At 43.6% G+C, this 21,296-nt stretch overlaps 1 protein-coding gene and 1 non-coding gene across 17 annotated transcripts in view; one reads left to right on the top strand and one right to left on the bottom strand.

The window, feature by feature from the left end:
- The window catches only part of CASK (calcium/calmodulin dependent serine protein kinase), a 378,632-nt gene extending 365,804 nt beyond the window's left edge, over positions 1 to 12,828 (top strand). For all 16 annotated transcript variants that reach the window (XM_070461881.1, XM_070461880.1, XM_070461877.1 and 13 more), the window contains 2 exons: positions 3,875 to 3,958; positions 7,428 to 12,828. In XM_070461881.1, coding sequence (XP_070317982.1) covers positions 3,875 to 3,958; positions 7,428 to 7,604 — 261 coding nt within the window. In that variant the 3' untranslated portion in view covers positions 7,605 to 12,828. The remainder of the gene's footprint in view (positions 1 to 3,874; positions 3,959 to 7,427) is intronic.
- A 6,294-nt stretch (positions 12,829 to 19,122) lies between these two features.
- Positions 19,123 to 19,195, bottom strand: TRNAS-GGA (transfer RNA serine (anticodon GGA)). Its single transcript has one exon. It is a non-coding gene; the product is annotated as a tRNA-Ser (tRNA).
- Between the last annotated feature and the right edge of the window lie 2,101 nt (positions 19,196 to 21,296).

Genomic DNA, 21,296 nt, shown 5'->3' with positions numbered 1-21,296 from the left:
ATGCTTCGTTGCCTGTCTGAATTCAACATATTTTCAGTGATCTTTCTAGACTCCCTTCTCGGGGATTCAGAAAGAGATATTTGCCTATGAATATTAACAAATCTGTGTCTCGTCTTAAAGGTTAAAAAGGAAGAGGGTTTAGAGATCATCTTAAAGCCACCTATTAATGGCCTGATGGAGGGGGATCCTGGTGAAGCAATCCCATTTCCTGCTCCTGAATTTCAGGCAAGCTAAGACTGTGCCAGAAAATGGCGGCCACTTGAGAGCCGTAAGTAGAGCAGAGTCTGGGGAGAGAGGCCTTCAAGAACAACTGAGGATGTGCATGTGACTGCTGAAGGTATAAGGGAGACTAGGCAAGATCTTAGTCAGGATTCCAGGCATCTTACCATTTTTGAAACTATAATAATATAGGAGAGAAAGTCAAAGCCATGAGCAGAAGGAGGAAGCAAATATACTAACCACAGAGGCTACTGTAGTTACTGTGATAAACATGAAATGAGGCTCGGAACTTCCTGGCAGCCAGGACAAAAAGGAGAATGTCATGAATCACATAATTCTCATCTAGTGGAAAGTATGTTGGTTCTTTCCTTGGAGTTAACTGCTAAAGGAATATATCACCTGCTCCTTAGACATAAGAGGCAGTTGGTGGTGTGGTGACTACAGTGTCCATTGACGGTCTCATGTAGTAGGTGCTGAATGACCTTGCCGTCTTCATGGTTAAAGACTAAGAGTGTGACTGCCTTGTGGTGGTAGTACTAAGTTGCTCAGTCGTGTCCCAGTCTTTGCGACCCCATGGAGTGTAGCCCACCAGGCTCCTCTGTCCATGGGATTCTCCAGGCAAGAATACTAGAGTGGGTTGCCATGCCCTCCTCCAGGGGACCTTCCTGACCCAGGGATCGAACCCATGTCTCCTGTGTCTTCTGCGTTGGCAGGCAGATTCTTTACCACTGCGCCACCTGGGAAGCCCGTGAATGCTGTGTAGAGCAGGGTAATCTGTAGGCAGATAACAGTTGCTGAGTTTTCTGGTGTAGTAATAGGAGTAATTCTCAATTAGGTGGCTTTTAGGCTGTGGTCACCGAGTGGAGAAAAGTCCGTTTCACACCAAGGGCAGTATTCTCAACTTCATTGGAGGGTTGTGGCCCTTGGACCACAGGCACTTCAGGGATGGGAGCAAGGGTAGGGACTGTGCCTTAGTTTGTCCCCATCCAAGTTGCCCAGAAGGTGACTCTGGGTGGGTGTGGAGTGACAAGGAAAACTTATGTCTCAACTAACCCTGGAGTCACCTGATTTATGAACATAGGAAGGATAGAAAAAAGGCCCCCAATATTAATGATAGAAAGGCCCATTCTAAGCGAAGATCCCTGTTAAGCTCCATTGAGCTATATATGGACTTCATGGTATTTGTTCCTTGCGAAAATCTTCAGTCACAAAAGGCTTTGCAAAGAAATGCCAATTACCTCTTTCAAAAATGAACATATGCAAGTTCGAAGAGGTTTCTCCCACAGGGAATCTGAGCCTGTGACTGTCACAATTAAAGCACTTTTTTTGACAGCACTTTGATGGCAGGCAAAATAATGTGCCACACTCCCTTACCCCACAAGGAGAAATGGTAACTAAAATTCAGAAGCTTAATCCTAGAGAAAGTGAACCTTGCACTGAATAGGAAAGTCAAAACCTTGAGCAACCAGTTTGCCTCTTCCATGCCTTGATATTCAGAGGCTGAGAGTCGCTTGAGGCATGAAAACACAATGCCCTCTAATCAAACCTGCCTCAAAAGGCAAAACAGACTTTGTGTGAATTATACGTACTACTTTTACCTCTTTGCTTGATCAAAAAACAATTTCTGCCAGATGCCATTTGGGGCAGGAAGGCAACCACTGAATGATACAGCCCTGCCCTCAAGAAGCTTAGCCGGCAGCATCCAGATACTTGCATTTCCATGGTGATGGGCACTACAGGTACCTAAGTGTGGGTGTGTCAGGAGCACACCAGAGGGGCTCCTGCCTCCACTCAGAGCTCACAAAGGATTTGCAGAAGAAAGAACACTCAGCCAAGCAACAGGAAGAGTGGGGAATGGGGGCCAGGGGATGGAGTGAGTATCCAGGCAGAAGGAGCAGGAAGAGAAAGGTTGACCCTTTTGTGGAACTGAAAGCAGTTCAGCAAGGCCTGTCCACAGAGGGGGACAGAAAGGTGAGCGTGGACCAGGCTACATTTCATCCCAAGGCCAAGAGGGAGCTCTTGCAGGGTCTGGAGTGGAGGGGTGATATGAGGAAATTTGTAGTTCCCAAAGATCATTCTAGTGGTAGGGCTTAGTAGGGTTGTGCCGTGCCATACTAAGTCACTTCATTTGTGTCTGACTCTGCGACCCCATGGACTGCAGCCTGCCAGGCTTCTCTGTCCATGGGATTCTCCAGGCAAGGATACTGGAGTGAGTTGCCATGCCTTCCTCCAGGGGACCTTCCCGACCCAGGGATCGAACTCGCATCTCTTGCATTGGCAGGCGGGTTCTTCACCACTAGCGCCACCTGGGAAGTCCTGTTAGAACAATCATTCTGTGTGCTAAAGGCTCACTCTGACCTTTATGTGACCTCATGTGACCAAGATCACATGGCTCTGTGCACGTGTGCTCAGTCGTGGCCGACTCTTGGCGACCCCATGGACTGTAGCCCGCCAGGGTCCTCTGTCCATGGGATTCTCCAGGCAAGAATACTGGAGTGGGTTGCCATGCCCTTCTCCAGGGGATCTTCCCCACCCAGGGATTGAACCCACATCTCTTGTGTCTCCTGCATTGGCAGGCGGATTCTTTACCACTGAGCCACCTGGGAATTGGAAAGCAGTCCAAACTGCTACTACAGCAAACCAGGCACTGGGGGTGGGGATGGGGGAGTAGGGATAGGGCAACACAAACAACTGAAAGGCTGTTTAGAAAGCAAACTGTGGCTAACAGAATAGACATGTTAGATTCTTAAATAAAGGACAGCAAGATATTTACCCCTGATGCATACGAATTAGTTACGTGTCAGGCACTTGTGAACTGTGTGCCTATGTTGGACTTTGTTGCAGGGTGGGAGTGTAACCCCTTGCTTGGAGTCAGGGGAGAGCCCTGTCCTCAGAGGGGAGGGGCAGAAGCACCAACCCCTGACCAGAATCAACTCCCACAGCATCACGTGCGGACTTTGCAGTTATCTCTGTGCAAACTTGTAGCGTGCAGTTAGAGGTTTTAGATGCCTCAGAACAGAACTGAAAAGGGCCTCAGAGATGCCTCTCCCTTGAACACAGGTATCATCACAAGCCTGCAAATTACTCACAGTCACATGGCTTCTAGAGTAGCTCCAGGCTCCATCTCTACACGGGGTCTCCCTTCCCTGTAGAGTCCCAGAGTAGCGGGGGGTGGGGGGTCCTCCCCTGGGACAACTCAGAAGGCCTGTGTCGGTGTGAACAGTCACAGTGGTCAGGACTTGCTCTCCCTGTGAGCAATTTGCAGTGTGGTTTGGTGGGCTCTAGATGAGTTCTGAGCCAGCCTGCTGGCCCCCATCTACCCCAAAATGCATTTCCTAGAAACTGAAATTACCAGGTTTGAATGAACAGTAACCAAACATAATCAGTATTCACTTTTCTGCAGAAAAATAATTCAGATCGATTCATGAGATTCCTAAGAAAAATGTCCAATTTGTTAGCTTTTATTTTCCGACGGCTACTGTCCACCCCTTGGACAAAAAGAAGTCATATAAGTTATTTATAATGTTGGTAAATTTAATAATATCTGGCCAAAAATTTGAATCAAGGGCTTTTCCAGTTGTATCATTTTCTGTGGGCTTGTCTGAACACTGCATCGGTTATTTCTAAGTCTCAGTTTTCTTCTTTGTTTACACAGGCACTGAAGGTCCTGAGAACAGCGGAGTTTGCTCCTTTTGTTGTTTTTATTGCCGCACCAACTATCACTCCAGGTTTGAATGAGGTAAGAATTAATCAGTTTGTCCTCTACTCAGCAGTCCCCTGAATAAGGATGCCTTTGTGTCAGTCGTTCAAGGCCAAAGCCCCATCTCATTAAGACAACTAAGTGAAGCTCTGCTTTGTCCTCCATGTCGGCCATTAAGATTTCCAGAGATCAAGGTCCTCATTCAGAAGGAGGAATTACACCCCACAGAGAAGTATGGTTTTTCCAAGATCAGAGTCATTAGGCAGTTCAAGCTTGAGTGTCCAGAGCAGTCGGCCTTCTCCATAGGCCAGCTCCTGCACTGTGGGGCTGCCTTCCTGATCACAGCTGTACTGACAGAGCTCGGGGCCAAAGATGGCTTTGCCTGAGGACAACTATGAGGCATCCACCACCTTGGCTGAGCTGCCCAGGCTCCCCTGAGCAGCCTCCAGTGTAGAACCCATGCAGGATCTCTACCCAGGCCCCTGGAGACTCCCAAACCTAGAAATGAGTTCAGTCCCCTCTCAGGCCTACTCAAATCAGCAGCCACCACAGAGATGGTGCCTGTGAGGCTCAGCAGTAGCATCTAGAACCAAGCTGGCTCACATAGCCTGCTACTGTCAGGCTGATGAGAAGGTAGTTATGGCATGTCCAGTAAATATATTGCTGCTGTAGGGTCAATCATATGAGGAAACCCTAGAAAGTTAATACTGAAGACCATCCCTTCCACAGGGTCTAGAACCCACCAGAATGTTCTTGGCACTGTCTAGTTAACAGTGGCCTGGACTCACCCAAGTCTGTGACAGTAAAATCAAAGCTTGGAGATTTCCACCTTCAGGAAAAAAATTAAATATCCAGGCAAGAATACTGGAGTGGGTTACCATTTCCTTTTCCAGGGGATCTTCCCAACCCAGGGATCAAACCCACGTCTCCTCCATGGCAGGCAGATTCTTTCCCATCTGAGCCACCAGGGAAGTCATCTAGGTTTAAAGAAGATTAAATATCTCGATCTCTATGTCACTTATATTTTCAGTCATTTTTTGATGTTTCATTTGCAAAAGATGTATTCCTTGGTAAAGTCTACTTTTCCGTCTTATTTAATACACAAACATGTTTGAAACTCCATGTTGTGGCTAGCTCTTATCCTTTGGTTACCATGTATTTTTCTTGAATTACCATCTTTGCTTTGTTTTTGCCTTTTTTCCTGCCCTTTTACTAATTTTCCATAGCTGCCAAAATGGTGCAGAAAATTGCCTGTAAGTACCAGCTAGGAGGTGATAAAATACAGCCTTGTTTCCTTTCATAGATTTAGAATGTAGACATTTTGTTCCCACAAATCCTTGCTTCTGCTGTTAGAATAAAGGCATTTTGTTTTCACTGAGTTAACCCCTGCTCATGTTAAGTCAAGCCGGCAGAGAAGCTGTTGTAGAGGAAAAAACTGACAAATATAACTTCATCTTGTAAGATCGTTAAGAGGGAACTTTAAGTGGGGGGGGAGAACTACATTAAAAATTTGATGCTCTCAGCCATAAATTTTCTTGAATGTTTTCACCAGCCCAGCTTTCTGAACAAATTATAAGCCCTGTTAGTGGGTCTTAAAGCCCAGGACTTTATATTAGCCCAGTACTATTGTATATTCCAATAGAATCCCCTAGCCTGGAGCACGACATGGTAGGAATTGCTCCTTCTCGTACTGGTAGGAAGCACTCCTGTCTTTGGGTGAATGCATGTTTCCTAAAATGGGGCTTTTGTGTTGTGTTTCTTGTCGAGCCACAGTGAAAATACTATGCTTTTTAAGTGCAAGCAGAAAGTGTGTTGAAACGACCTTAGAAGGTAATGATTAACTGAGGTCTTACCTACGCTTAAGTAGTTAATACCTAACATCCAAAGCATGCCTCATCCTGCTTTGAAATTCTGTTAGATAACAAAACAGGTTAGGACACTCTCATTTCAGAGTGTCCTGATAGAAGAAATTGATTTCCCAACTTGTCTGGTGTCTGTCATCCCCAGTGCAGTGCTGTGATGGAATCGAGTGTTACTATCTTACCTCAAATCCCCTTGTCATAGGGTTGCACCACACACCGAGGTTCCCCTAGGAAGAGTCTCTTATAAACAGGTGGTCCTTAGGGAAAAGAAGAGGGGTCCTAAGCCTGCAGTGAGTGCCAACAGTTCCCAAGTCCCTGATGGCACCACACCTTTCAGAGACGGGTCTCTGTCATCATGGGCCCCCATTTCCTAGTAGATTTCCAATTTAACACTCCTCACATCCTCTCATGGCCAGTATTAACCAGCCAAGAGCTTGCTCTTTTGGTAAGGTTTATTAAGCACTTACTATGTATAAGGCATAATGCCAAGTGCTGGGCACCGTAGGGCAAGTTTGTACTGTAGTTGGGGAGAGAGATACTAATCAAACCAACAAGCATTGAATTGTATCTATTGATAGATATATATTTCAGAGTCCACCCAACAGCTCACCTACCTAATCAGTTAAATTGACTTACAGTTTCCTGGTTTCAAACTTGAACTTCCCCCATTAAAAGCTCAGTATAACAAGATCTGAGCCATGACAGTACAGAGGCAAACTTTCTGGTGGCCCTTAAGAGATCCTCATCTTGAAAGAACTGCCATCCTGAGGCTTTCTGGGGCACATGGCAGAAGTTTAGGGAAAGTCTTTGCCGCAGCAAAGAGTTGAGTAGCTGCTTCTCCTTCAGAGTTTTTTCCGTAAGAGATACAAGGACCTACAGTGATGTTTGGCCATTTCCAACACAGACCACCTTGAAGGGATTCATCGGGGGTGTCGGTTACCTTTGTATCTGGGATATGGCCTCATTTCATCCATTACTGGTAACATCCAAAAAGCTTTTGCCTCTGGCATATCCACTGCTAGTGAGTGCAGGCAATGCATTATATATGTAATTGAATTCTGGGAACATGGCAGAAAAATTCAACTTCATTTGTTATTCAGAGGCAGGGGCTTCTTGGGGCAAACACAGCTGGGCTCTGGGGCTCAGTGAGAGCGAGAGCAGAGGACCAAGGAAAGGGGACACAGGGCTCTGACCTCACCCCCATCCCCCCGAAGCCCCCTCCACTCTGCCAAACAGGAGAGTGGTTCGAGATGAGGCAGGCCTGGGTCAGGGGGATGAGCACAGACAGTCTCGGCTGACTCCAGACGGGCACAGTTCAGCCAGAGCAGGGTCGTGTGTTTGCTGAGGAGTGTCTGTGTCCTCTGGTCCGTCCAGGTCGGCACAGAGGCCCTGTTGCATGGTGAGCAGTCGCGGTTGTAAGCCGTTGTTCTGTGACCCCGCCATCCTGGAGACTGTCATCTCCTCTGTCAGGAAGCGGCCTCGGCCTCACACTCAGATGTGTGCCATCACGGGTGGGCCTCGACTGTTTCTAACACCGGGACAGACAGAAACGTAGCCAGAGAAAACCACCTTGGTTGACTTCTCTCTCCTCTTTGCTTCTCCCTCCTCCCACACCCACCCCTTCCCTCCATCCCCTCACCATTTAGGATGAATCTCTTCAGCGTCTGCAGAAGGAGTCTGACATCTTACAGAGAACATACGCACACTACTTCGATCTCACAATTATCAACAATGAAATCGACGAGACAATCAGACATTTGGAGGAAGCCGTGGAGCACGTGTGCACAGCCCCGCAGTGGGTCCCCGTCTCCTGGGTCTATTAGGCCCCCCTCCCCCAGATATCTGCCGCATAACTGGGAGCCACCTCATACATGGAAAAGCCTCTTTGTTATCGGCCTTGTGTCAGCAGGTCGTGGTCCCTAGAGACTACCTAGTTGTAGTGTGACCTACATTTATAATTATTGTCATGTCCAAATAGATAGGAGGAGAAAAACAATTACACACTAATTTAAAGAGACAGTATCTTTTTTAATCAGTTCTCCTAAACTTTAATAAAATGTATCTTTAAATGTATGTATTATTCAATCCTTTGGAATGTTATATTTTTGGAAATCATAGCTTTTTATTTCCAAGGCCCCTAAAAACTGCACAAAATAGATGCTGCTTTCTATAATCTATTTTAATAATAATAAACAATGATTCTGTTACCTTGACTGGGGTTGGAACACTACATTCTTTTTAGAGTCTGATTTTATGGATTGGAATATCTTTCTTTCCTTTATTTATTTGAAATAATCAGTCTAGTGATTACAAACTCATAAATTTTTAAAGGCCTTTTTTTCCTCTTTTTTTTTTAGAATAGTGTTTTTTTTAAGTCCTTTATGTAACATCCAGATAATGTGATACTGTCTCTTTGAAGCACCCTGTAAACCTTTTAGAGATTTGAAGTTGGGTCTTGACTCTTAATGCATGTGGACAGTCGCGAGCGTTTATGCTGTCGGTGTGTCTGTGTTGGACAAAACAATCTGTAATCTACAACAAAGTACATTCCGTTCACGGGGCACACCCAGGGGAATAAAAATAAAATGCTATTATGACTAAGTTGTAAACCTATGCACATCCCTTGCATTTCGGGCAACTTTATAAAAAAACAAACAAAAGAAACTGATTTTTATTAATAATAACCATGTAGTGAAATGTGTTTGTAATTTTGTCTCAATTTAATTTGTTGTAAGGTGGGAGGGGGAATTGCTGGTTTCACCATTTCAGATCTGTGTTGTCTGAGAGTATTAACATTTTAATTAAGCAAAGAAATGAGGATTTTTAATATGTATGTAATTGTTTTAAAGCACCCATTTTAAGAGAATATACTGTGCAATGAAGAAACCAGTTTAGGCATTTGCTATAAACTGAATTATTCCAAAAGAATAATCTATAACAGCCCTGTAAATTCCTTTAAAATGATAACAGGACAGTTTGACCAATTTTTTTTTTAAATATACTTCCTTTTATGTGTTCAATAATTAAATGCCTTTGGGTCCTTCATTTCATCATAGATTTGTTCAGGTTTACAAGGTGATGACCTTTTAGATTTTATAATCCTTTAGATGCTCATTGAACCATCAAAGGCCTAGGAATGACTATCAGTTGGCAGGATAATAAAATACTCTACCAGAGCACAGCTGGGACCTCGTCTGGCTCCCAGAACGCAGTGCACCCGAGGGCCACCCATGTGCTGGAGGCAACATGTGGTTTCTCCTTCCTCTTGCTATATCCCTTGGCACAGGAGAATCATGTCCTTGTTGCATCAGAGACATTAACCATCCCATCACCCTTCTGTGAGGTCACGTTCTTCCAATACAGGCGAGTCAGGCTGGCGGTTTTCTCGCTTTTTGCCAGAGGTCGGTGGCAGGTTTGTCCATTCGAGTGTCAGTGGTTCTGTTAACCTGAGATCCTTGAAAAAAAATACCATCGAGTTTCCTTCTTGTAGGTTAGATGGCCTCATTGCTTTGTGCCTCGGCAGGACATGCAGGATGTGTTCTGAGCGGAACAGCTCCTCTTGAAGGACCACACAGAGAAGGCCTTTGTATACTCTTTTGAGGGTGTCGCCCTCCCCTCCACCTACTCTCACTGAACAGTGCTGGGTTCTCCTCCGATGTTGTCCTTTGTCGGTGACCCGATGAGTATACAGCTTACAAAGTGCTAAGTAAACTGCTTCCATTGGGGTCCCACCTCAGGGTGACCAAACCACCAAACCAGAGACACCCTGGATGGAGGGAGAAACCCCAAGAGCTGTTTGGGGCTGTGATGGGACTGACTGCAATCTAAGCGACGCCAAGGCCAGCCAGTCATTCCCAGGATGGTACTGGTCACAATCTGGGCTCTTCTCAGTGTGAGCATGCCCGCTCTACCTCTTTTCCAAATGAAGCACAAAGAAGAATGCAACTGACACCTGAGAAATGAAGCCCCCGCCCTCTGGTAGGAACCCCCATGGCCCACTTGCCCTCTGAGACCAAGTCTCTGGGGATGCTTGACAATGCCTGTCTTGAGCCACCCACCATGCTGGTACAGGCAGAGGAAGAAAAAAGCAATGCCAGTGTAGTGTCTGGCCCCAGGACTGAGAAGTACACAGGCTGGTGGCATTCTCACCATTGTGCAGGTGGCAAAATTCCTGCGCCCAGAACTCATTCTGTCTGACTTCTCAAAGAGGTCATCTGTTCCCTTCTGCTAATATACGACTATCCTAAAGCAGTGTCTTTGTGACCTAGCAGAAAAGACTTAAATTTCTGAATCCAGAGTAATTACAGTACATTGCTGCTGCCACTCCATTACAATTGTCCACTGAGCAATCAGAAAATTGCTCAAAAGCTGCTTTACTGTTTCCATTCCATCCACAAAATCATTTTTTTCCTTTCAAAGAATAGAGCAGATGATTAGATTATTAAATCTTAACACTGGTCAATTCAGCCATATTCTGAGGGCTCTCTTTCCAGTCCTGTTCCTCCCAGCAAGAAAGGGGGGTAGAGGTTAATATGTCAAATTAGCTGTTAAAAAGAATGTCCTGATTTTCTAATCATAAAACAGTAATTACTTTGCCCAGGCAGCATGTTCAATTTTAACACTAAAAAGGAAAATGTCACTCAGTTTAATTCAGGAAGCATCCCAGTGTTGAGATAATATGGTAGCCTTTTAAAAAGCAATTAAGTGTATCTCCTGTTAGGTGAGATGGTTTAAAATATTTGTTCAGAGAGGAACAGAAATGGGTGACCTACTTCTTGGCAATTTGCATTCAGAAGGCATCTTCTGAGGCCATCCCATTAGCAGTGGGGTATCCAAAGATGCTGCAAAGCCCTTACCGCACAAAGGACCAGCATATGCTCCTTTTTCCCCAGGGCCCAGTCCATCTCCCGCTGATGGGGCTAACCCACTGGGCCTGGACTCCTTGCTATGATTATTTTTCAAGACTTTGATCTCATGATTATAGAGGGGATTTTTTTGGTTTGTTTTTAAATCACTTGTAGTTTAATCTATTCATTAAGCCTTTGAGTTCATTCCTGGAAAAAGTGTAATCAGTTGAGCCACCCCTGGGGACACTGAGCAGTGGAAATGTCCGGCGTGGACACTGCCCCTTAAAGACAGGTGACCCAAAGCAAACGCTCTTGTCTCCCCCTGATGTCCTTTTCTTCATTTCAGATCAGTCACTTGAGGGCAAAGAGAATGAATATTCCGCTAAAGCTAGCAAGAACATTTCTTGATTAATATATTCTTAATGCCTCCCAGGCTATCTCCTTGGAAAGAAGAGAAGGCATCTTGCAATCAGCATTCCAAACAAGCCCCTGTGGATTCTCATCCTCCTGCTTATTTCCTATCGTCAAACCAGTGTGTGTGTTTGTGTGCGTGGCGGGGGTGGGCGGGGGGGAGAGACACAGAGGAGGGGCTTGTTTTTCCAGAACTGAACACAGCCTCCTAATTCCATCCTGTTTCCAAGGGCTTAGGTACCAAGGTCCCCAAGTGTTCTTTCTCTTGTTCTGCGCCTCTTATTAATTCTCCTCTTAGAAAGATCTTTTGCTCCTCACTGCAGCTTACAGAAGGGCTACAAGCTTTCCTCATGAATTGTTTCATTTGGTAGAACTTTTCCACCCTTTAGAAGTTAAGGTCTTCCTCTCCACTTGGTGTCTTTGGTTACAGGACGTCATCTGTAAGGCTCAATGCTTGGTTGACTTTGCCCACACCCACTCAACTCATCAGTTTGCCTTAAACTTGGAGCTATCGGAAGTCTTGGGTCTTCCAGTTTAGTGAGTGAAGTTTAGGGGTAACAGGCATCCAGGAAGTGAGAGAAAGGAAGAAAGTTTGTGTCCACCAGTCCACATCCTTTTTATCTAGTCTTCTCTCTGCTACTCTTGGGCTGCAGAAGGTGGGCTGACATTTAGAAAATCCAGAGCTCCCCCCATCCCTCACCTAACCATCAACTCTCTTGACCCTGTGCAAATGGACCGAGCAAAAGAAAACAGAAAAAGATGTTTGGCGCTACACATGGGAGACCTCGTTTCTGGCCCCAAGCACAACCCCCTATTTCTCTACATATAGAACGTTGGAGCTTCGCTGCCCCATCTGTGTTCCTTCCCTTCTCTCCCACATGTGATCAAAGGAACATGCCAGTGGTCTCACCCATCAAGCCCTGGGGGTGACCATCTTGGGACCCAGAGGCTGTGCAGTCTCTTGGAAGGAGTTCTGCTCGGGGGTAGAAATAGGGGTTTCTCCACCGTCAGCAGTCCTGGCTATTATTTGCATTTCAAAGAAACCAAGAATTGGGGGACTCAATTTCTGGTGTCCGCTGTGTCCCCGGAAGGCGCCTGTGCAGAGGGTGAGAGCCTGTGGGGGCAGCAGGCCCAGGAGCTGACACAAAGGCCTAACAATCCCAATCCCCACGTGCAGAGACCATAGTATCATGTTTAATTGCCAGGCAGGCACGTCGCCATTCAAACTCAGTTCTGGGGTTATTTTGCATAAAGTTTTGCCAACGTGTTCCTTTTTTTTTTTCTGTATGTATAATTGCCTTTTTATAAAAGGTTTTGAAGTATTGTCTCAGTGATTAAAAGAGAGCGATGTTAACAGTTGTTGTATATTTCACCGTATCCAATTGTAAGTATTTGCAGGGTACAGCCAAGCCTTAGCGTGCAAGAGCGTCTGTGTCCTCCGACACCCCGGAGGTGAGGGCATCGGAAAGGTTCGGATTCTTTGTAAATGTCCCGCTTTTCTTTCTCTCTGTGTGTATCTATTTACATGCCTTAGCACACGCCCTCCTGCCCTGATCCCTCTGCCCTGTCGCCAGAACACCCAGAACGCTGGTGCGCTGCCGAGACAGGACAAGTCAACGCAACCCTAATCAGTTGTCTCTCGTGTGACAGGGGAGGAAGAGAAACTCCATAGTATTCTTTGTAGAATATACATACCTGTAGGATGCTGTGTAATGGGAAACCATAGAATTGGGCTTTTGTCATTTCAAAGTTGGAGAAATGTATGAATAAAATGTATAAAACACGAAAAGGTAGTTGTCTCCTCAGATTGCAGGACCAAACACCCGAGGATCAGAGGGAGAGGGTTAGGCCTTGCAGACCTTCCCATAAAGGCCTGGCCTTCCCCCTCCCAGAGGCGCGTGCCCCCTGGCATTGCAAGCTCAACTACTTGCCTTTGGATGCAGGCTTTAAATAGCTTCAGGTTTAAACAGAAAAAGAAAAAACATCCAAGCTGCGACAGCTCCTAGGAAGAGGTGACTAAGCTGATTCAAGCTGAACAGGCGCCCAGCTTGGAAAGGCCGTCCCTTGCTTGACATTTGCATGGAAAGCCTCAGGAGGGAGCCTGCTACCCTTGGGGTTGAGTGCTTGGCTCTGGCCTCCGGGCTTTGACCTGAGACGCCCCCTCGTATGCCTCAGTGACCTACTTCACACCTTGCCTTCCTGGCCCGGGGCTCTCTGTCCAAGTACAAAACCAGGGTGGCTTCAGAAACCCACACTTGCATGGATCCAGTGCCGACACCCCTTGAAATAGCCAGGTCTGAATATACTGTCAGGGCTCACCTTTTTTTTTTTTTCAAACTGCTTACTTTGAGAAGACACATATTAAGGAAACGTAGACAGGAGCAATTATTTACCTCAGTCAGGTAAACCTCATCCTATCGAAAACACACAGAAGAGTCTGGGTCACATTAAGAGAAGAAATCTGAGCCTCTGGCCTTCTGATTCAGAGATTGCCCAAGTCATCTGACTCAGGGTTTCCCAGGTGGCATTAGTGGTAGAGAATCTACCTGTCAATGCAGGAGACATAAGAGATAAAAGTTTTGATCCCTGGGTCGGGAAGATCCCCTGGAGGAGGAAATGGCAACCCACTCCAGTATTCTTGCCTGGAGGATCCCATGGACAGAGGAGCTTGGCAGGCCACAGTCCATGGAGTCGCAAAGGGTTGGACACAACTGAAGCAACTTAGCACGGATGCACACAAATCATCTTTCTACAGACTTCATTCCCTAGATGTACAGGTGACCAAAAGCATAATGCTACTACTAAGCTCGTTTTCTGCACTTCAGGGCATTGAAGACACATCCAACATGTCAGTATTAAGCTGGTAGGAATGAATAGAAACATGTACTTCTGTATTTTGCCCAGTTGACAGTAATATGATAAGCTGAATAAACAACACTGGGCATCATTCCATGACCCGTTGCAGCAGAGCCTGCAGATCTGCCATAAGAACCCAGCTATGGTGCTGGACTAGGGAAAAAAAAAAGAACCCAGCTATGTTGGTGCGGGTTAGCAGACACTGACCAGGAGTTCAAGGTCACCAAGAGTAGTGACCGTGAGTACCCTGAGAGTACCAAGTCCCGTTAAAGGACCTGGCAAAGTGGCATCTGATTTTCTCCAGGAACAGTACACAGGCCCCAGGGCCTACAGTGAAACTCCATGGTCAAGACACTGTATGCACTGGCCTCTCTCCATGGTCCTCCCCCATCCTCACATTTCAGACAGTGGTGCCCAGAAACAGTTTGGCCAGAGACACATTCTTAGGCTAAATCACTAAAAGCTTCAAGCATCTGCAGTTCCCTCTTCACATCTCAGGAGGCAGCTTTCTCTCTCCCTCCCCAGTGGCCACTTGCTTGGCAGAGAATCTGTTTTCCCTTCTATCCCCAGAATGGTATGATGAATGACCAGAGGAGACAGCCTACTGGGACCTGACGTGTGGCACCAGGCCCTTGAGATGTTAAACTGAGGCTGGAGACAGGGGAATCAAGCCCGCTCACAGGCCGGAGTTGGAGGCTCAGTCACACGAATCAACAGCTTACCACAGGACTTCTCCTAGAACATTCTAGGGTGGTGGAAATGTTCTATTTCCCATTTGGGGTGGTGGTTACATCAGTATATGCCAAACACATCAAACCGAACGCCTAAGATCTGCGCATTCTACTGAACATAAAATAGACCTCAATTAACAAAAAAAAAAGGAAAAAAAATCATATGATCATCTTCACAGTTGCCAAAATAAATTTCACAAAATTCAGCCTGCACTTCTAAAGACAAATAAAAACTCCTACAAATAAGATAGAAAATGTCTTCAGCAGATAAATAGCTATTTCAACTCATAGTCAACATGCTCCACCTAAAAGTGACACAATAAAGACATTACAATTGTAATTATCTTTTAAATTATCTAAATAACACTTGATCTTCCTAGAATGATTAGAAAATATGGATAAACAAAAAGGAGACACTCAGCCAGATTCTGCCACTTGGAGACAATTGCTATAAACACTGTATCTCTGCCAAGCTGGTATTTTTCCACAGTAATATATCTCAATATATCTATATTTTTGATGCAGTGATGAGGGCATACTCAACACATACTAAGCACACACACTAAAATATAATCCTCCTGCCATGATTAATATTGCTTTTAAAACACCAACCGAAAACAGAGCAAAGTAGTATCAAAGTTAGAAAAGATGAGACAAAACTGTGCATATTTGCTAATAATACCATGGTGTACCTTGAAATACCCATGAGAACAACTGGCAAGCCATTCAAGTTAAAGAGCAGGTACAAAATCACTCAGAACTCAATGCTATCCTTATATACTAGCAATAAAGTTAGAAAATGTTCATGGTAAAAGCAGATGCCATTCTCCATTGCAACAAGTTTTTATAAACCAACAAAATACATGGGATTTATAAGAAAAGACCTCAAAGCTGCACTGAGAATATAAAAGGCTTGAATAAACAAATTTCCTGAATGGAAAAGCTAAGTATTTTAATAGCATCAATTTTTTCCAAATTAATGTGGAAGTTTAATACAGCACCAAACCAAAATCCAAACAGGGACTTCCCTGGTGGTCCAGTGGTTAAGATGCCGTACTTCCAGGATGAGAGTTCGACCCCTGGTTGGGGAAGTTCCCACATGCTGCTCAGCATGGCCAAAAAAAAATTTTTTTTAATCCAAACAAAAATGTTGAACATTTACAAAATGACTATTCATCTAGAAGAATGAACAGTGGGGTTTTTTTTCTTAATTTTAATTAAAGGAAATACTAGGAAAGAAAATCAAGGAGGGAGGAGTAACCCTTACAGATTGTAATCTGTTCCAAAGCTAAGACAATTAAGACACCCTATACCAAAACTAGTTTTAGACAAAGAACTCTTTGATGAAAGGATAGAAAATGAAAAGAACACAGAATCAGTCAGGAAAACTCTAGAAGAAAGTAACTTTTAAGTTTATACAGAGGTCAGAAAGCAACCAAAAGATTTGATCTCATAAAAATATAAACTTTTCCATCGAAAAGTTGCAGACCACCAACTTGGAAGGACATTTTGCAGCAAACATGATATATAAAGAGTTGATACACTTATTATACAATGAACTTATATAAAGTGATTAAAAATACTAACATCCCAATATATGAACAAAGGACAAGAATATTTAACAATCAAATGTACAAACCATGAAAGAAAAGGATCAATAAAGCTGAATTAATTTAAATTAAAAATGAAAAAGTTCTGTTTATAGAAGATGCCATAAGCAAACTGAAAAGATAACCCAAAAACCTGGAGATAATGCTAGCAGCACACCTAACTGACAAAGAATTATCATCCATTATTTATAAAATGTAAAAGAGAAAAAATGAGCAAATACATAAACAAGCAAGTCACAGAAGATAAAATCAAAATGGCCTTTCTCAAAACTCACAAATAATCAGGACAATTAGAAATTAAAGTCTTAATAACAGATTTCACACATGCGTGCGTGCGAAGGCGCTTCAGTCATGTCCGACTCTTTGCAACCCCATGGACTGTAGCCCACCAGGCTCCTCTGTCCATGGGATTCTCCAGGTAAGAACACTGGAGTGGGTTGCCAAGCCCTTCTCCAGGGGATCTTCTCGACCCAGGGATCAAACCTACTTCTCCTGTGTCTCCTTCATTGCAGGCAGATTCTTTACGTTTGAGTCACCAGATTTCACATTCTACTAATAGTAGACTATGTGATTTGAACCAATCCTCATACTTAAGACAACTGAAACAGTTGATTGAAATATTTAAAACATATATTTAGAGACATTAGTAAACTAACAAGATAGTGAAGAATTACAGGACCAGGATTTGGAGGAAGTTAATGTCTAAGGGAATGAGTCAGCATTTAGGGCCACTTTCCCCTGGGGGCATTTGCCCATTCCAGGGGAGGGGGCCAAGAGGCCCAGTAGCACTTGGGGCAGCTTCCAGGGGTAGAGGGAAGGGATGAGACTCAGGGCATATTTGGAAGGTGAGGGGCTGAGGAGGAGCTAGTGAACTTCCCTCACTTTCAGTGGGGACCCTGAGAGTTTACCTCCTAAGAGTAAGGGTGACCCATCAGTAGACCCTCACAGTGACCCCTCAGCTTCAAACCTTCTCAAGCCCTGACATTCAACAGAAGGAATCACAGATGGTTTGTGCCCAGGTGGCTTGCAGAAAAAAAGAAATGTCATTCATCTCTAGAGGAAGATATAATCATCCTAGGCCTCACCTACTGGAGAAGGAAATGGTAACCCATTCCAGTATTTTTGCCTGGAGAATCCTGTGGACAGAGGAGCCTGGAGGGCTGCTGTCCATGGAGTCGCACAGAGTCGGACACGACTGAAGCAACTTGGCATGCATGCATGCATTGGAGAAGGAAATGGCAACCCATTCCAGTATTCTTGCCTGGAGAATCCCAGGGACAGAGGAGCCTCGTGGGCTGCCATCTATGGGGTCACACAGAGTCGGACACGATTGAAGCGATGCAGCAGCAGCAGCGGCCACGGTCTCATCTATTTGCTGCAAATATTTAGCTGATACAATGTCTGAAGAACAACAAAAAATAACTCAGCACATGAGGAGAAAATAGGTAAATAGATGGGTACATGTATATAAATAACACTAATGGTCCATTGCCAACAAAGGTCCATCTAGTCAAAGCTATGGTTTTTCCAGTAGCCATGTATAGATATGAGGGTTGAACCATAAAGAAGGCTGAGCACCAAACAATTGATGCTTTTGAACTGTGGTGTTGGAGAAGACTCTTGAGACTCCCTTGGACTGCAAGGAGATCCAACCAGTCCATCCTAAAGGAGATCAGTCCTGAATATTCATTGGAAGGACTGATGCTGAAGTTGAAACTCCAATACTTTGGCCACCTGATGTGAAGAACTGACTCATTGGAAAAGACCTTGATGCTGGGAAAGACTGAAGGCAGGAGGAGAAGGGGACGACAGAGGATGAGATAGTTGGATGGCATCACTGACTCAATGGACATGAGTTTGAGCAAGCTCCAGGAGTTGGTGATGGACAAGGAAGCCTAGCGTGCTGCAGTCCATGGGGTCACAAAGAGTCGGATGCGACTGAGTGACTGAACTGAACTGAATGTCCAGTTGTGTTTCAAATATACACAGAATTAAAATACATACTTTGACACATAAGTTGGGAAGGAGGTAAAAAGAATTAACATGGGACTTTCCTGGTGGTCCAATGGTTAAGAATCTGCCTACCAATGCAGGGGACACAAGTTCGATCCCTTATCTGGGAAGATTGCATATGCCACAGAGCAACTAAGCCCGTGTGCTGCAACTACTGAGCCCACACTCTAGAGCCTGTGCTCCAAAACTACCAAAGCCTGTGCGCTCTAGAGCCTGTGCTCTGCAACAAGAGAAACCACTGCAATGAGAAGCCCACGTCCCTCAACAAAGAGTAGCCCCCACTAGCTGCAAGTAGAGAAAGCTGCACCCAGCAATGAATGGACCCAGCACAACCAAAAATAAATAAATATTTTTTTAAAAAACACAACACAAAAATAAATTTTTTTAAAAAGAGTTAATGTCTTAAGGTCTTTACATTGTCAAGGGAGAGGGTATGAGTCTTAACTAAATATTAAACTTTTGTGAGTCAGGGGTTCAAGTTTAGAGTAACCATTAAAACAAAAATTAAAAAAGTGTAACTTCCAAGCTAAATAAAAATACAAGTCAATCCATAAGAAGGCAAGAAAGAGAAACAATGATAACAGAAGGGACGAATTGAAGGTCCTTGGAAAATAAATGCAAAGCCAAATATATTTAAAATTTTTCATTAAATGGAAATAGAATAAACATTCCAATTAAAAGAAAAAGATGATCAGACTGTACTTTTTAAAAATTAGTCTCTAGACTTACAAGACATCTTAAGTGAAAGTGAAGTCGCTCAGTCATGTTTGAATCTTTGTGACCCCACGGACTGTAGCCTACCAGGCTCCTCCCTCCATGGGATTCTCCAGGCAAGAGTACTGGAGTGGGTTGCCGTTTCCTTCTCCAGGGGATCTTCCCAACTCAGGGATCGAACCTGGGTCTCCTGCATTCCAGGCAGACGCTTTAACCTCTGAGCCACCAGGGAAGCCCATAAGACCTCATAAGCATTACATAAAGGTTTAAAATAAAAAGGACAGGGTGGGATGTTTCGAGAGAACAGTATCGAAACATGTATATTATCAAGGGTGAAACAGATCACCAGCCCAGGTGGGATGCATGAGACAAGTGCTCAGGGCTGGTGCACTGGGAAGACCCAGAGGGATCGAGTGGAGAGGGAGGTGGGAGGGGGGATCAGGACGGGGAATACATGTAAATCCATGGCTGATTCATGTCAATGTATGGCAAAAACCACTACAATATTGTAAAGTAATTAGCCTCCAACTAATAAAAATAAATGGAAAAAAAAAGAATAATGATAATTGAGAAAAAAAAAAAGGACAGAAAACATATATTGTGAAAACAGCCAAAAGAAGCCAGTGTAGCTATATTAATTTTAAAGAAAATAGACTTCAGGCAGAAAGCATTACTAGAGATCATTTCATCATGATAAAAAAGTTTATCATCCTATCACTAGGAAGATATAACAATTCTATATCAGTAATTACCTAGTAACCTCACCTCAAAGTACAGGGAGAAAATGACAGAAGTCCAAGGAGTAATAGACAAATCAACATAATAGTGGGCTATTATAATATCGCTCTCTCAGTAATGATAGGGAAGCAGACAAAAAATTAGTAGGGGTATAGAAGATTTGAACAACATCAAACACCTAGGAATAAGTCTAACCAAAGACATGAAAGACTCCTCTGTAGGTTATAGTTTATAAAATGTGATTGAAAAACTTAAAAGAAGACAAAGGGAAAAAAACACAATAGTTATGACTGGGAATATGCAACATCATAAAGGTGCTAATTTTCTTCAAAATAGTTACAGATTCAATGCAATAAAATTCAAAATTTCAAGGGCTTTTTTTTTTGTTTATCTGTGGAATTTGACAAACTGATCATAAAATTTACATGACAATTCCAAGGATCTAGAATAGTCAAGGCAAACAAACTTGAAGAACAAGGCATGAGAAATTCCTTTAAGGACTTTTTTTAATTGAAATATAGTTGATTTACAATATTGTGTTTGACAAATTATTCTATGTTATTACAAGATATTGGGTATAATTCCCTGTGGTATAAATACTTGTTGCTTATCTATTTTATATATAGTAACTTGTATCTGTTAATCCTATACTCCTAATTTGTCCCTCCCTGCCTCCCTCTCCTCTTTCATAACCATGAGTTTATTTTCTATGTCTGTGACTCTAAAGACTTTTAAGATTTACCATGAAGCTATAATAAGTAGACAAGTGTGATATTAGCATAAAATAGCCCAGAAAGAGTCCCAGCATATTTGGACCTCAGCAGAGAGATGTGCAGTGGGGGAAAAAACAGTCTTTTCAATAAATAATGTGACAACAACTGGATAAACATGTGGAAAAAAATTATTGACTCATACTTTACATCAGACACACAAAATATGTGTGTCTGCACAGAATATAGATCTAAATGTGAAAGGCAATCCTGAATATTCATTGGAAGGACTAATGCTGAAACTCCAATACTTTGCCACCTGATGTAAAGAACTGACTCATTGGAAAAGACCCTGATGCTGGAAAGATTGAAGGCAGATGGTTGGATGGCATCACCAACTCAAAGGACATGAGTTTGATAGTGAAAGACAGGGAAGCCTGGCATGCTGCAGTCCATGGGGTGGCAAAGAGTCGGACACAACAGAGTAACTGAACTGTGAAAGGCAAAACAATAAAGCTTCTACAGAAATAATATTCTAGAATATCCTCATAATGTAGGGTAGGAGAAGATGATTTAAACAGGACACAGAAAGCATAAATCATAAAGAAAGAGACTGATAAACAGGAGTATTAAATTTAGGATCTTAAGAATAAATTAACACTACCAAAAAAACGATTAAGAAGCTGAAAAGGCAAGTCATCAAATGGGAGAAAATATTACAAAATATGTCAATGGGTGATTTGCTACAAATCAACAAGACAAACAATCCAGTGGAAAAATGTACAAGACTTCAACAGGTACCTCACAAAAGTAGGTATCCAACTAACCAAGAAACATAAAAATATTCTCAACATCAGCAGTGATCAGAGAAGTGTACATTAAAAC

The sequence above is a fragment of the Odocoileus virginianus genome, chromosome X (assembly GCF_023699985.2).
Source record: "Odocoileus virginianus isolate 20LAN1187 ecotype Illinois chromosome X, Ovbor_1.2, whole genome shotgun sequence".
Classification (NCBI taxonomy): Eukaryota; Metazoa; Chordata; class Mammalia; order Artiodactyla; family Cervidae; genus Odocoileus; species Odocoileus virginianus.
This window is presented reverse-complemented; position numbering and strand designations above follow the sequence as displayed.